At 37.0% G+C, this 15,191-nt stretch overlaps 1 protein-coding gene across 7 annotated transcripts in view; it reads left to right on the top strand.

Moving 5' to 3' along the window:
* The window catches only part of LOC110677009 (transmembrane protein 189-like), a 40,261-nt gene that overhangs the window by 5,011 nt on the left and 20,059 nt on the right, over nt 1–15,191 (top strand). For 3 of the 7 annotated variants that reach the window (XM_021847335.1, XM_021847336.1, XM_021847337.1), the window contains exon 2: nt 8,939–9,556. In XM_021847335.1, coding sequence (XP_021703027.1) covers nt 9,395–9,556 — 162 coding nt within the window. In that variant the 5' untranslated portion in view covers nt 8,939–9,394. The other 4 variants (XM_021847338.1, XM_021847332.1, XM_021847333.1 and 1 more) reach the window with 4 other exon arrangements.

Here is a 15,191-nt window from a genome sequence, read left to right as displayed (position 1 = left end):
TTGCTTTATTGGTGCATCGCCCTTAGTGAATAAACCCAGTCTCCACAGTTTGATTCTCCCTCCCATGGGCTCTCTCAAACAGCAAAGCAAACAAGTCAAACTGCCATGCGACTCTCCATCGTATTGCAAAACATATCCAGTCCAGCCGTGTACTCTCTCTTATGCACGAGAATAGCGTGGTATGTGCATTTGTATTGGCATTTCTAGACCAACAGTGGTGTTGTATAGGTGAAATCTGGTGCACTCAACTTTGTGCACCCGGGAGAGAGATTGCCCATAGCGCGGTTTGCGAGAATCGAGAAAGACGTCACGACGTTGGGCTGTTGGAAAAGAAAGCGACAACGCCATACATGGATATAAATATCAACACATTAGCAAAAAATATTATGTTTTATCTCATTATATAAATCAAATTTATGTGGTTATGAAATGATTTACTAAATATGTGTGTGAATGTAGCTTTTTTGCTCGACGGACCGACAGCTGATAAATTGCGTAAAGTGGGTTTCAGCGTTTAACAGTCAATCACTTAAAAGCCTTGATGTATACATAAAAAATAGTGTACAATGGTAATACGTCCCAGGTCTGGGTATCATCCCAAAACTAACATATCGTGATACAATTAACAAGCTGTGAATAATCATTTAGAACAACATCGTTAGAGATAATGGAAATTCGCATTTTCGCGGAAGCTTTGGCTTTCATCGCAATTTGTCTGAACTATCATATTTTTAGGTCCTATTGGCCCCAGGGTACCTTAATCTACTTGGGTAGTATTTTCCAAAGACCTAACACAACCGAGGGTTCCTAGGTATATTTTTTTCGATATTCAAAAACAGATTGGCTGATTTTTAGGAAATGGCAGCTATTTTTTATATGAAATATGTTTGTTGAAATTGATCAATCTTTCATAAATTTCAACAACACCAAATTTTCATTTCTATATATTTCCTGATGAGGAATTTTAGACAGAGATCTTCTTTTTTCCTGCAGATAAGTAGCTATCTACTGAACAGGGCCTGCTCCCAAGCTCAGTGTTCTATGAGTAAGCACAAAATAGCCAAAGAGTTTTCTGCTTCTCTGAATTACACCAGAAATTATCAATCATACTTTATCTGGAATTTGCCCAAAATTTGCTATTGGGATTTGATGGTGGGTAAGATGCCATGACCTCTTGCCCCTGTCCGTAATTATGGCATTGCGCAAGCCTAAGAATCACCCCTGTAGGGTAACGCTATTTATTTTAAATATTGAATCCGTTGAAAAGAAATAATAACCCGTTGCTGAAATATTGATCTTAACCCCTCTAACGGCAGCTTCATTTTTTACCGCAAACTCTTCTACTTTAAGAATTTAAGATATAAATCATTGGTGATCTAGTTTTGAAGATACTCCGATGTTACTTGGGGGACCGACATTCTTCATACAAATTGTTTTTGGCGACCATTTTGTTTTTGGTCAATTTATAAAACAAGACAGGTAGTAAGGAGCTACTCTGAAAAAATCATCCATAAGGTTAACGTTATCGTAATCACCGTCAACATCAAAACTTCAAAAGCAGTTTTTCTGTTCAAAACTAAAAATTATTCGATGAAAATATGTTCACTATGTTTCGGTTGGAGAATAGAATACAGTGAACAAATTTTCCAGTAAATTTTCTTGATTTTGAACGAAAAAACTGCTTTTGAAAATTCCGAAATCAATGACGGATCCTGCACCCTTAAGAATTCTTGGAGATTTCGGAAAATTACGGTATGATGTTTTTTGAAGTTTTCAAGATTTTTATTTGGCCAGCGTGGTACCACAAACCTAGATGCTCATTATTCAAAGCCGGCTGCACCAAAGCCGGCTGTTTCGAAGTATGAATATCTGAATACGATAAAATTTGTATAGCCTGAGAAATGGTTATGGTTACGTGTAGGTCCTCAAGGAATTTAGTAATATCATCGGATCAAGATGTCTTACGATCAATATCGACACTGATTCTAAAACTAGAAAAGTTTTTTGAAAATGTGTGTAGAAATAGTGCAAAAATATCGAGAAACAAAAAAAAGTTATCGTGATTTGAATATATCTTTTGTGGTAAAAAGGTGCTAGTGAAGGGGATTAATTTCATACTCAGGCTGCAGTGGTGAGCACATTTTATTTGCGTTTGACATCAAGTGAACATATGTGACAATAAATCTTCGAGCTTCTTAGTGGAATACCTATAAAGCTGAAAATTCAACAATCTAAGTTATATACAGCAGGTGCAAAGTAGTACTAGCGGTGACTATTTGCGCTTACGATTAAGGTTGACGTGTTGATGTTCTGGGCAAATCATATTTGATTTATGTGGTTCAATGCTTTTTGATCAAACCATAAGAGTGCTCACTTTAACTGTTTTTTTTACCAATTCTCACAACCATTTGGGACGGATGAAATGTATTGAGACATGTATGTTAGAAAATATTGTTTGCAATCGAACTATCATCAAGTTTCGAGAACGAACGATACATATAAAGCGTGATTATTATCAATTTTAGTATTTTTTTCATAAGTTCGTAAAACTGCTACATCTTGCTCCTTCTTATAGTAAGTCAGTAAAGATGTCCACAGAATCGCTTTTTTAATTAAAAGTTAAAATTCCAGTTTGATGACTTTTTCAATTTCGCTATATTAACTGCTTTCATGAAGAATACACCCAGAGGGCCCAGATAGCCGTAACGCGCAGCTATTCAGCATGACCAAGCTGAGGGTCGTGGGTTCGAATCCCACCGGTCGAGGATCTTTTCGGGTTGGAAATTTTCTCGACTTCCCAGGGCATAGAGTATCTTCGTACCTGCCACACGATATACACATGCAAAAATGGTCATTGGCATAGTAAGCTCTCAGTTAATAACTGTGGAAGTGCTCATAATAACAGCTGAGAAGCAGGCTCTGTCCCAGTGGGGACGTAACGCCAGAAAGAAGAAGAAGAAGATGAAGAATACACAAAAATTACTATTACAAAAGCTCTACAGAATCTTTAAGAACATTCTCATAGATTCCTCGATTTAATTATTGCAGAATCTAAGGAAAACTGGAGGTGAACAAGTTTTTGACAAATTGTGAGATCGACCCGTGCAAAGCGGGTCGTCAGGTTGCTTTAGTTCAACATTTATAGGTTCTAGTTAGAACTCTACTTTCAACTTTTTGTGTCTCACAGTCATTTTATATCAGCTTGAAAAAACTTTGGGGCCTAGTGGTTAATGTGTGTGAGTTCAGTTCTTTGTCAGAATCTTTTCGTAAAAAGAATTTTCTCGACTTCCCTGGGCATAGAGTATCGTCGTACCAGCCACATGATATACGAATCCGTAAATGAAAAAAATGACACAGATCTCTCAATTAATAAGTGGAAGTGTACCTCTAGAGCACTAAGCTGAGATAAAGGCTCTGCCCCATTGGGGACATAATGCCAAGAAGAAGAAGGAAAACCCTTTAGCGCCGCGGCATGGCTTAGCTCTGGTTTGGTGAGAGACAATAAAAAAATCTATCACTGAATTATTAATCTTTTCATCGTTTTGCTTTGTCGATCGTCGCCGGACCCAGTGTTGCGTTCTGAGTCTGCGGTGAGTGAGTCCCAATACCCCCACAGGTCCAGTTCGTGGAAGCTCCTGGTTCACTGTTGGGGATTTGCCCCCTTTTGCTTGTGTATGTACTGACTGACGTAAAAAGGACTAACTATGGTGAAGTTAAGGGGCCTGCCTTAGTCTACTGGTAACGTCTGCGGCCACAAAACAAAGCCATGCTGAAGGTGTCTAGGTTCGACTCCCGGTCGGTTTAGGATGTTTATATTAATAGAAATTACCTTGACTTTCCTGGACGAATGAATTGCAACTTTGGCGAAGAAAGCTCTTAGTCAATAACTGTGGAAGCGCTCATTGAAGCCTACTAATTCAAAAGATTTGGGCTCTGTACCCAGTGGGGACGTAATGCAAAGAAAAAGAAGTAGAAAGTAATGCGAACGGTCCACGGCAACAGGACCAAACTCCAGCCCCGAAGCGGAAAAGCAACAGCGAGAGAGGTGACACTTGGTCGGAATCGATATGGACGTGATTCACAGGGCCAGGGTTGGGGTCTGGCGGGCTGTAAGGTAGAGCTTCGATGGGTGGTTTCTGCTGGTGTCCGTAAGGCACGAAACGTCTCCTCATTCGCGGTACGGTCCTTGCTGGTGAAGGAAGTCTGATCGCGCTCGCTGGAGAGCTGCCTGCAAGGATACACTTCATCAGCAACGACGACAACGATAACGACGGCTCCATCAGGACGGATAGAAAGTTTGTTAATGCTAGGTTTGCGTGTGCCGCCGAAGACGGGAACCGAGTGAAGGTGAATGGGTATTAGCGCGGGCTGTGAGCAGCTGATAATGCTTGAGAAGTATTGAGGAAATTCAACAATGTGGAACGGTGCCGGTCGGTGTGTGAATGAGAAGTGGTCGGTCTATTTCGGTACATCGTGTCGTCCTATACTCGAGAGTAGTATTGAACAGTGACCTATTTAATTCAACAACAAAGAGTGCCTGTGGAATGGAGAACAGAAGATGAATAACGAATAGCTGGAATGTTGGAATTTTTGGCGGGGGTTGTCAAACGGAAGCAGAGAACAACGATAATATTTCGGCAAAAGTTTTTCAATCGACATTAGAGAAAGTTGAGCATTGTTAAATTAGTTCATCCGTGATATTGTTTGATAAACAACGAAAAGCAACTTTTGAAAATCGATATGAAATAAGAATTGAATTGATTCGTGGTGTTAACAGCCCAACATCGAACAGAACGATTTCAGCAGCTTTTTCCGTTCATTTTATAAGGACTGTTCATTTTATAAAGTGGACATTTTGGACATGCAATATCTTTTTAATTTATCAATGAAATCGAAATTGGTTTTCTGTACATCGTTCGACTAATATTGTACAATGCTGTGGTAATAAAAAAGTTACCAAAATAATATGATTTCACACTAATAAGGCACAACGTTTAGAACGGTCGATTTTTGGAGGTTATCAAAATCAAGCATTATTAAAAATCGGCAGGAAAATTCGACAATTTCTATTTTTTATTTTCAAAAAATGGTTGTACTTAGAAAGCATCATCAATTGGAAGCTTGCTAAAAAATATCAAGTTATTTTTGGAGAAGCAATTTTGCAGATATCATAAAATCATTTTTTATCAATATTTTTTAAAGCAAAATATCTTAAATTTAAATGGAATTGATATGAGTAGAATTTTAAGGTTTAAAGTACGTCCAGACGGAAGTAATAATATAGTATTTATGATAAAAATAACTTACGCCTTCATAGAGTTGCTGATTTAGTCCCCACGTCATATTTTAAGCACAATAGAAAAACAAATAATTTATTTTCAGAAGACCACTCAAAGCACAATCATCAGTCATCAAGATTGGGAACACTGCTTGAATTAAACCAAATTTATTTTGCATGTATTATTTTCAGAATGTGTTATTCTGAGACTACCTATCAAAATATTTTGAGAAAAACGCTTACAGTTTGCTCTAGATCGATAAACATGCGTATATAATTTTAAAAGTATGGGATTTTTCAATAAAACGACCATAAAGAGTAAATTTGGTACCCAAGAATGCGGTTAAAACTCAAGATTTTGCTTTTTTTTATACATATATAGTTTCTTTAGTAATCTAAACCAGTTTTGAACACGCTTATTACTTTACTTTTTTGCTGGTAGTAAAAAGATGGTGTATCAGCAAATTTGACCATAAGGAATAGATCACTAAAGTGACTCAGCGTCAGGAACTGATGGAATATTATTGATGTTTTTAAAAGCTCTACCTTAAGTTGAATAGTAAAGGATACCAACATACAATTTGTTCATTAAATTTAGGATTTTTTTCATGCGAAAAATAATGCTTAAACTTGACGAACACTTTTTCTTATGAGTTTTTGCATAAACTATTTAGTTCTTCAACCGAAAGCATTTTGTAAGTTTCTGTATTTTCCTAACATTGTAGAATAATAGTTGAACGATACACAGAAAACCGTTTACGATTTCATCAATAAATAAAAAAGATATAGCATAAACAAGGTGTCCACTTTATAAAATGAACAGTCCTTATGAGATTTTTGTATGAAGAAGTATTAAGAGTACCTAATGTTAAAAAAGTTGTGCCGGCAAAAGAGCGAATTTCCATCACGCGCCACTAGTATATAATGGCGTCATCAGCCAATGTAAATACATAGTAAATAGTGATGCTAACTGAAGTAATGAACGCGATATAACGTAGGGTAGAATGGTTCAAAATGCCACTTTAAGGATTTGCGTCGTTTTTTCGCAATATATCTAATAGTGGAAACTCTTAGGTAAACATATTTTGACATCGTTTGCTTCTAGAAGTGATTGAATAAGTCGGGCCATTTTACCCCATCAGTGCGTATTGGGCCATGTTCCCCTACATTTGATGACTTGGTTGAATTTGTCATATGTGTTGGGACGCTGCTTTGTTGGTTGCCGGATTTTATTTTCCCGTTCATGGTTCCGTAGTGTGACGTCATCCTTTCCAAAGAAGCGCCCATCCTCTTGGAGGCATGCTTGCTTTCGTGCCAAAATCCTATATATCAGGCGACTGGCGTCGAGGATGTGGTTGAGAATATTAAATTTTCGCGTGATGCAGCTCTGCTGGGCTAGCATGACGTATTCTTTTTTGTTAACCAAGGCGCGATGAAGTGATGAAACGTTCACTCGAGAAAGCATGTAAGTCCATCTGTAGGTAATTTTAGTTCATAAACCAAGAATTCTTGAAAAACTATTCAAACAACCCTATCTCCCAATAGTAAACGAACTTACATTATCGAAACATCGTATTCCAAAATTCTACAAATTTCACTCTGAACCTCGGTTTTTACTTTATTGACGGACTTAAGTCAGATTTTGAACTTTTGAAACCTAACTACTACTTTTACCCCTGTGTTTTACAAAGCATACTCATATATATGAATTATATTTCACAGTTCACAGTTTCGCAGTTTGCATAGAGTAAAGTGGAGCAAGAGTTTCAAGCTAAATTCAGAACAAATGTTATAAACGCACTGGTGCTTCGGATGCATTCAATTAAGTAACATTAACTTCAAAAGTTATGGATATTTGCTGTTTTTAGACGTGAAAATTGATGGGTAGTCGAAATACGCGTATATGTCAAAGATAAGCATTTAGGGCGGAGTTAAAAGGTACAAGGTACTCCAATCTACTTTTCAGTTTCTCTATTGAGAATCTGCTCAGAGGATTCGAATACATTAAAAGGAGTCACATTTTTGGGTTAATCTCTTTGAAACAAACTAAAAGAATTTCCTGGAAAACTCTAGAAGAATCCCGACGTATGAAATAATTCCTTAAGGTATCAGATGCAGAAAAATTCCTCACAAAATTTCTTAAGATATTAACCAAAATTGTTTGAAGAAATACTTGGATAAACCCATGGATGAATTTTAGAAGGAACTCCTGATTGAATTCTTGGAGAAATCTTAGCAGTTAACACAAAATCATATACGATAGTGCATAATCAGCAGTATCAGCTGTACTGTAGTTTACAAATCAATTTGGGGGTTATGGTAAAAAATTGACATAAGTCAGCCAAACTGTAAACATGGAGTATCCTACCTAGAATCGATATTGCCTTTTTGACGGGTGACCCGTTAATTTACTGTGAGGTGCAGACGGCTTGGGGCTAATGGAATCGGATACATGTTCGTGTTGGCCTGCAGTCACGCAGGATTATGGAAAATTGAGTGCCATGGCATGTTGTGAGAGATTGATGTTTGTACGGAGGAGGGATGTTTGGTTGGGAAATGATGGTTTATTACAGTTATTTATTCTGAACAGAGACAGAAATTGGGGTTTTGGTTCGATTAGTAAGCTTTTTAATCTTTCGTGTTTATGATTTGAGACATGTAATTGGAACAACGTCAAATAAAAGTCGAAAATGTCTAGTTTCTTGGTAAGATGACCCACCATGTATTGAATATTCATGTTTTCGATCTGAGTTGAGTAATGATTCAACTCAACATAACATGGCATATACTCTTTGAAATTTTTGATTGAAAACTGCTAGGTCATAAATCACCCAATTTGTCCTACCAACCAGAGCACAGTTAATGCGAGTAGTCTTTCTCGTGGAAAAAATAATGAAAAGGTGTTCAACCGAACAGGCGATAAGTTTGTTAAATATTCATAAGAGGATTTTAAGCGTTGGGAAGCTTGGCATCTGTGTAGGTGTGGATTCATCACATACCTCCACGGTCGCCATACATATCCGGTTCCAGATTCAAAAGCAGTTCCGAGTCCGGTGGCAAAGTCCTATGAGAGAATTCCACGTGTGTCAGCTAATGAAATATTCAAAATAGCAGGCCATCCTCTCCACAAAATGTGCCACAATCGTTTTGTGCCGTACACAATGTAATTGGTGTACCGTCTCAAACAGTAGTTCTTTACATCTAGCATAACTACCAACCAGTTTGTCGTTTTGTCGGTGTGATGATACACATGTACCTAGTCACATTTTGTACTTTATCGTCGGGCCGAGTAGACCTTCCGGAATTCGCGCATAGTTCGTGGGTTGGACGTTGTCGGCACATTGTTTGGGGAGTTGAAAACCTAATTATCGCTAATAGAGTGGAAGTGAAAAATAACTATGAAAATGAGCTAATTGGCGTCACGGAGTGAGTGTCATAAAGGATAATTACATTAATCTCTCTGGGAGTATGAAATGAGAAAGTGACACTGAGTTCATTTATTTTTTTATCATGGGAGCTGTTACATGGGAATCCAATATATGTATGTGATTGGGGCACTTGAATTTCAATTGAAATTAAATCTCTTCAAAATCGTTTAGGTAACGATAACTGTTGACAATGTATTGATAGGTTGTATTTTTGTTGCATTTTTTGTTACAGATCAGTGGCAGTAGAACAGAAATTTCTTTTCGATACAAAAGAGACTTCGCCCTTAAGGAATGCTACCGGAAACAAATGAACTGTGATAATGTAGGAAAACTGTGCATAACTGGTGTCAGTAAAATATATGGACACCTCTAGTCAATGTAGACTTATATTGCAGTGCTTAAATTAAGTGTTTAGTGAGGTGAAACAACAAAGCCCAATAAAGTAGAAATAATTTACCTGCGTCTAATCGCAAATCAGTATAGTGATGTTTTGTGCTTGCAAGGTTACTTCAAGAACAAGATCAAACCACCAGGTCCAACAAAGGCACAAAGACGTTCTACCGTGAGCAACAAGAAACCGTAAATAGTGCACAAAGAGTACCGAGCACAACGAAGGCAACGCAACGTGGAGGAAGCTTTTAAACGTCCACCGACGTAAGGTCCCTGTTCCAGTACATGGCACGATAATATGGATTTAATATCGCTTCCCCCGTGCTCTCGACGGACGGAAAAGATGGTGAGTTGTGCTGCAGAGCACCATCATCAGCTTACCATCATGACCGGAAACGGTGCAACTGGTGGCCTTTCGCCCACGTCAACAACGATTAAGATCTCCACTACGTATCTGAAGGTGAGTTGACGTTAGGCAGGAGAGGGTTTCCCCAAGCTTTTGTTCTTGCCAATGAAACAATGCATTGTCTAGAAGGAGCTGAAGTTGATGAGGTTAAGCAAATTGTGGGACTTCAATGAATTTAATAGGATTTAATTTCGCATTGGATTCAACAAGCGAGACTATAAATATTCCACGCAATCTTTAGCATTTACTAGCTGGTTTTGTTACGACATAGAATGTATAAAAAAATTTGCTTCATTGTGTGATTGTGATAGACTATTATTGAAAGACAGAACGTCGTGGACTCATTTTTGTCACATTGCTGGGATTTTTGAGTCGAGAACGATCTACTGTCGCTCAAAATTGTGATCATTTTTCACTAGCGCGTTAAAAGGTGTTTGTATTGGTTTGGTGACTTATAATGAAAATATTATTTTTTAAAGGACATTAACACGTTTGAGTGGACCACACGTAGGCTTACCAGATGAAAATTTAAGAAAGGAGGACATTTAGTGTGATTGGCTTTGGAAAAGGAGGACATTGATTATTTTTTTACAAAATTGAGAAATGCTCTGGCTACGTCCTTGCAACAGGTTTCATAAACGTTTTTTTTCTGTAAAATATGGTCATTGGATTGAAATTATGGCCTTCTGTTTAGTAAGCTGACGCAGATGCCATTGATTCTTCTGAAATATCTCAAATGCTAGCAACCCGTATACAATCAGTTATTATCGCACCCAACTGATTCCGGAATTGACTTTAACCCCAAATAATTCACTACCTATATTTTTTTTTACTGAAATTCAGGATAAGAGTATTCTTGGGGTTTTAACATTCTGGATAACGATAAGGTACAGTGGGGGAAGTGTATCAGTGGGGTAAGTGGATCATTCGTCAATATTAAGCATTAATACTTGAATATGTTGAATGTTTTCACACCATTGCTTCGTTTGAGGTTATATTCTTACGCCCACACTGATACTATTGCAAAACTAGTACTGCACGTACACTAACACAAGCAAACTTGTTAGCTGCAAAAAGTAATTAATTTGAAAATTGTTTTCCATCAATCAAAAATCCATTGTATCTCTGTCTAAAATCAAATTCTATTATTTTTTTTCGACACGTGGTGAGCATTTCTGATCTATTTGAATGGATCACAATGAAACATATGTGATTTTTATAAATAAATACAGATATATTCTACATGGTACACTTACCCCTACTTTTCAATGGGGTGAGGTAAGTGGATCAAGTATTATTATTATTTATTGGCAGACTGCTTCCGATAATTTTAAAAAGTTTTAGTATCTGCAAATATTGTTTTCCCTTAACTTAATTCATTCCCAACTTAAATTTGTCAAATTGTCCAAAGAAAATTTGAAATAATCCACCTAAAAGTTTTTTTTAACCTTTCTGGTATATAAAAATAATAATTTTAAAATTTACACGAAATTTTTCGTGGTTTATCTAAACTGAGTTGTAGAAGAGCGAAATATACAAATTTTACAATTGAAAGCATATAATCGTACCTTATTTGACCTTATATAAAAAATTTTCTAGACAGATGATACAAATTTATTCATAAATAGAATAAAAGGATTTCAGTTTGTTATTCAAAAGTAAATGTTACTAATATTTTTAAACAACAAGTGTTTTTATAAAACATCGTTAGGAATAATAAATGGATGAAATTTCTTCAAATTATTCTAGCTACAATATATTTTTTGTTCGAATTAGTGGGAATCAATGTATAATATATGTATATACATATAACTTGATTAAATAAAGATACTTTTTTAATTTCAAAGTATTAAAATGTACCATTACTAGCACTAATTACAAGATCAATAGTAATACCATTCGTACTATACATAATTACACCACATTTGTTTTGAGAACAAAAGTTTGTTATTGGTGATCCACTTACCCCACCATGGTGGGGCAAGAGGATCATTTGGCGCAAATTTTCAAGTCCCTCGTACTGCATACATAACAATCAGAAAAATCGAAATAAATGACGATTTGAAGAATATTAGTCCCTCATTTGTTATCCACAGAAAAAAGTTTGAATTGCATTATTCACGTTAGCTGTACATAACAATGAAGTTAACTTTTGATTTTTCTGTATCCACTTACCCCACGGTACCTTACATTAAGGGTAACCATATCAGGTGTGCTTGAGTTCGAGGTTATAAAGTATAAGCATATCAACAATACTCCGAAAACAATGCAAAAGTAGTGTAATCTTACAAAAATAGAAACAAAATAAAAAACTGAAAACATCTCGCCTTTGAATAAGAACAACAGCGATTTGAATAATAGAAGAGTTTAATAACTTGAAATACACTTTTCAAATTGCATCTTCAACAAAGTTTATTCAAGACAGAAATATTAAAAAAATGAACCAATACAGAAGGAAAAGATGTGAATGGCTATCAAATATTATATTTGCTCACTTTGAAAAAGGAGGACATTTTCAGTCTAAGGGAGGACGGGAGGACACATGATCAAAGAGGAGGACATGTCCTCCCAAAGGATACCATCTGGTAAGCCTAACCACACTTCTAATTTCCATTGTCTAAATGGAGAATGCTGCGACATAACGCCGAGGTACGTTAGGCCGTAGTGCGTTAGACCAAATGGATCATCAGGGCAAATTAGTGGAGAAATGAAGGTAGAGAAATCTTCCTTCGAAATGCTCTTCATAATTATATGATCACCTATAATTTTTCGTGTACAGGAAAATTTAAATGAAGTAGGAAAATTTCAATATTTGGTTAAGAACTATGATTGTGAATTAATGTATGAAATAGCTTATAAAGTTAGAGTTTATAAAAAGTGAATAATAGTATTTTCATGCCATATGTAATCCTCAAGAAAAACTGTGAAAATAATGCGAATTAGGAGCAAAAGTATAGACGCACAATGTAATTGTGCGCTACATCTTGTGGTTTCCCAAGTGGAGCCCAAGCTGGAAGAGATCGTTAGAAAGGTGATGCCCACGTACCAATTAGAAACCAAACCGATAAATTGCTCAAAGTTTGGCCATCTTATCAGGTAATATATTGAATTGTAAATGCAAATCGGTGGTCTAATCGGACACGACGACCAGGTGAAAAGCCCACGTTGACGTGGGTTTTTATTTGGGCCCAATAGCGACACGAGGAACCAACAAGTTCGGTACCAATGAATGACATAGTGGGTAATTGAGGCCTCTAATTCCGATTGCCCTCGAGTAAGACGGCCCAGAAGTTCTCACGCGAGTACCGAAAACGACGAACGTGTCACTCAGCACAATACATTTTCCGAGGTGAGGAAACGTGAATTCACCTTCCGTTTTCGATGCCTGGGTCTATTCCGATTGTTCCGGTGCGATTTTATATTGTATGTTTCCTGTACTGACGATTTTTACGGCTGGCTTGTAAGGCCTGCACCAACCCCCTGTCTCGCCGGAGGACCATCGTGCACAGCACTGTTTAGAGTCCCACGATGGCACTAGGACGATGATCAGCCGCTCCTAACATGGAGAACAGATGCTGTTTTGAGCCGCCCCTAACATGGAGAACAGATGCTGTTTTGAGCCGCCCCTAACATGGAGAACAGACGCTCTGATAAGCTACACCCTCAGAAGAGAGGAGCCCCCCTTCCCTGTCAGCATACGACCAAGGTCCCAAACGGGTTGGTTACCCGATCTTCCCTACAGCTACTCGTTCCGCAGGCGTAGGGATAGGATTTACTGAACAAGAGGCTAGAGACCATAAATGGAGTAAATTTTATACCAGCAGGTACGCAAAGTACCAATGGTACGCCAGTCATTTACCACCCATTTATTTTATTTCAAAAACGGCAAATTGAGAAGGAAAATTCCGAAATTTCCGTAGTCATATCTGAATATTTGGACAAATACCTGAATAATTTTGAGATGAAATTTCAAAGGAAAATCATGAAATAACACCAAGTTATACTTCTTGTTATGTCATGAGGAACTCTCGAAAAAAAGTTCTAATAAGCCGGATTCTATTCTTTTGGTTAACTTCGGCAGTAGAGAGTGTTTTAAAAGCTGCTGAGCTCATATTTGGCCACAATATGCATAGTTTTGAAGCGCTTCTTAATGCAAAGAATTTCAGATAATTTGACCGAAAACAAAAACTCTATACCATAGTGAATCGTAGAAGTGCCCAAGTAGATCTACACCCTACTCTCTGCTCTGAGGCTATGAAATGTCAAACTCTTATCTCCTGGCTCCAATTAGGAAAAACTTTCTTGTGGTATAACAACTGGCATGAAAATGAGAGGGTTATAAGCAAAGGGGTGTTTTCTGCAAATTTTCATTCTACACAAATTGTATGGAATTCAAATAAATAAGCCAGTCTTCTAAAAATCATGTTATTTTTTCTGTTGAGCGGAAAAACCAATCAGAAAATATTGAAACATTACAGTTTTCTCAACGCCATGCAAAACCAAAATGTCATTACACCTCTTTGCGTTTAATCCCCTCATCTACAGTAACTTTAAATCTCCGGCCTTGGATTCCATAGGATTAAAATTTTCGTAGCTTCACTGTGCTCAAAATATTTGAAAACGTTTGTCCTATTGAAAACGTTGGTTTCGATCGTGGACGTGCCTCTAATCCATTATATCAATAATACTAATTGAAATGAAATAATGTTCATTTAAAATTAGTATTGTTAGTATTAGTATTACATGGGTGGGCATATCATTATAAACAGCGGTGTATGACTCATGAGTATCATCAAAATTCTGGGAAGCACCTTTGTCATGGGAAAATATTTCGTAGGAAAGGGAGCAACCAATACTCCGACCATCATTGTGAACGTAAGGCTCCAAAGAATAGACAATTCTTCAATAAACCAAAAAACATAACTTCACTAAGTTTGACAATTCTCAGGTCAATCTGTCAAAAATTGTACATAGGCGTGAGAGATCTGTCAAAATGACCTGAGTTTTGTCAAACTCGAATCGTGGTGTAATGGAGAATGTTTGAAAGAAGGAAAATAATAAACTTAAATTAGACACTACTGCAGCTGAACTCTAAAGAAAAGCCTTTAATAAAAAGAAGGAAAAAACCCGAGGTAAAATTTGGGGCATCGGTGGGGTTAAACCCTTAATTAGCCGAGAGCAGCTAAGTGCGCCTTATCAAAATGGCATTTCATATTGCTTGTGGACAGCTACAAAACTGACCAAATTGTTGGCACAAATATCCTCTCAAAATTCCAACGATTTTCAAATAAGGTGTTCTAGATGATTATATCACGAACTGATATCAATCCAGGATCATTGGGAGATTTCTAGGCTTCACAGTTGAAAATTGAATTTATAAAAAGTTACGGGTCATTGAGTTTTACGAGCCTTATTCGTCACAAATTATTTGTGTATCTTGATTAATGGACGCATTACATATAGGGGGAGATCGCCCAGTACCGGACACTTAAGCCACTAAATTCATAATTCGAAAATTATTGATTTTATGGGCTCGTGTTACCCATTTATGATAAATATTATCATTTTCATAGTGTACAAAAATAAATTTGAAAATATAAATATGAATTTTGACATTGCATTTTGATGATGTAGTACCAAATTGATCGATCTTGAAAGGTGGCACCCAATACCGGACACGATCTGGAAA

Source organism: Aedes aegypti, chromosome 2 (genome assembly GCF_002204515.2).
Source record: "Aedes aegypti strain LVP_AGWG chromosome 2, AaegL5.0 Primary Assembly, whole genome shotgun sequence".
Classification (NCBI taxonomy): domain Eukaryota; kingdom Metazoa; phylum Arthropoda; class Insecta; order Diptera; family Culicidae; genus Aedes; species Aedes aegypti.
Note: the sequence above shows the minus strand (reverse complement) of the source record. Positions and strands in the feature narration are given on the sequence as shown.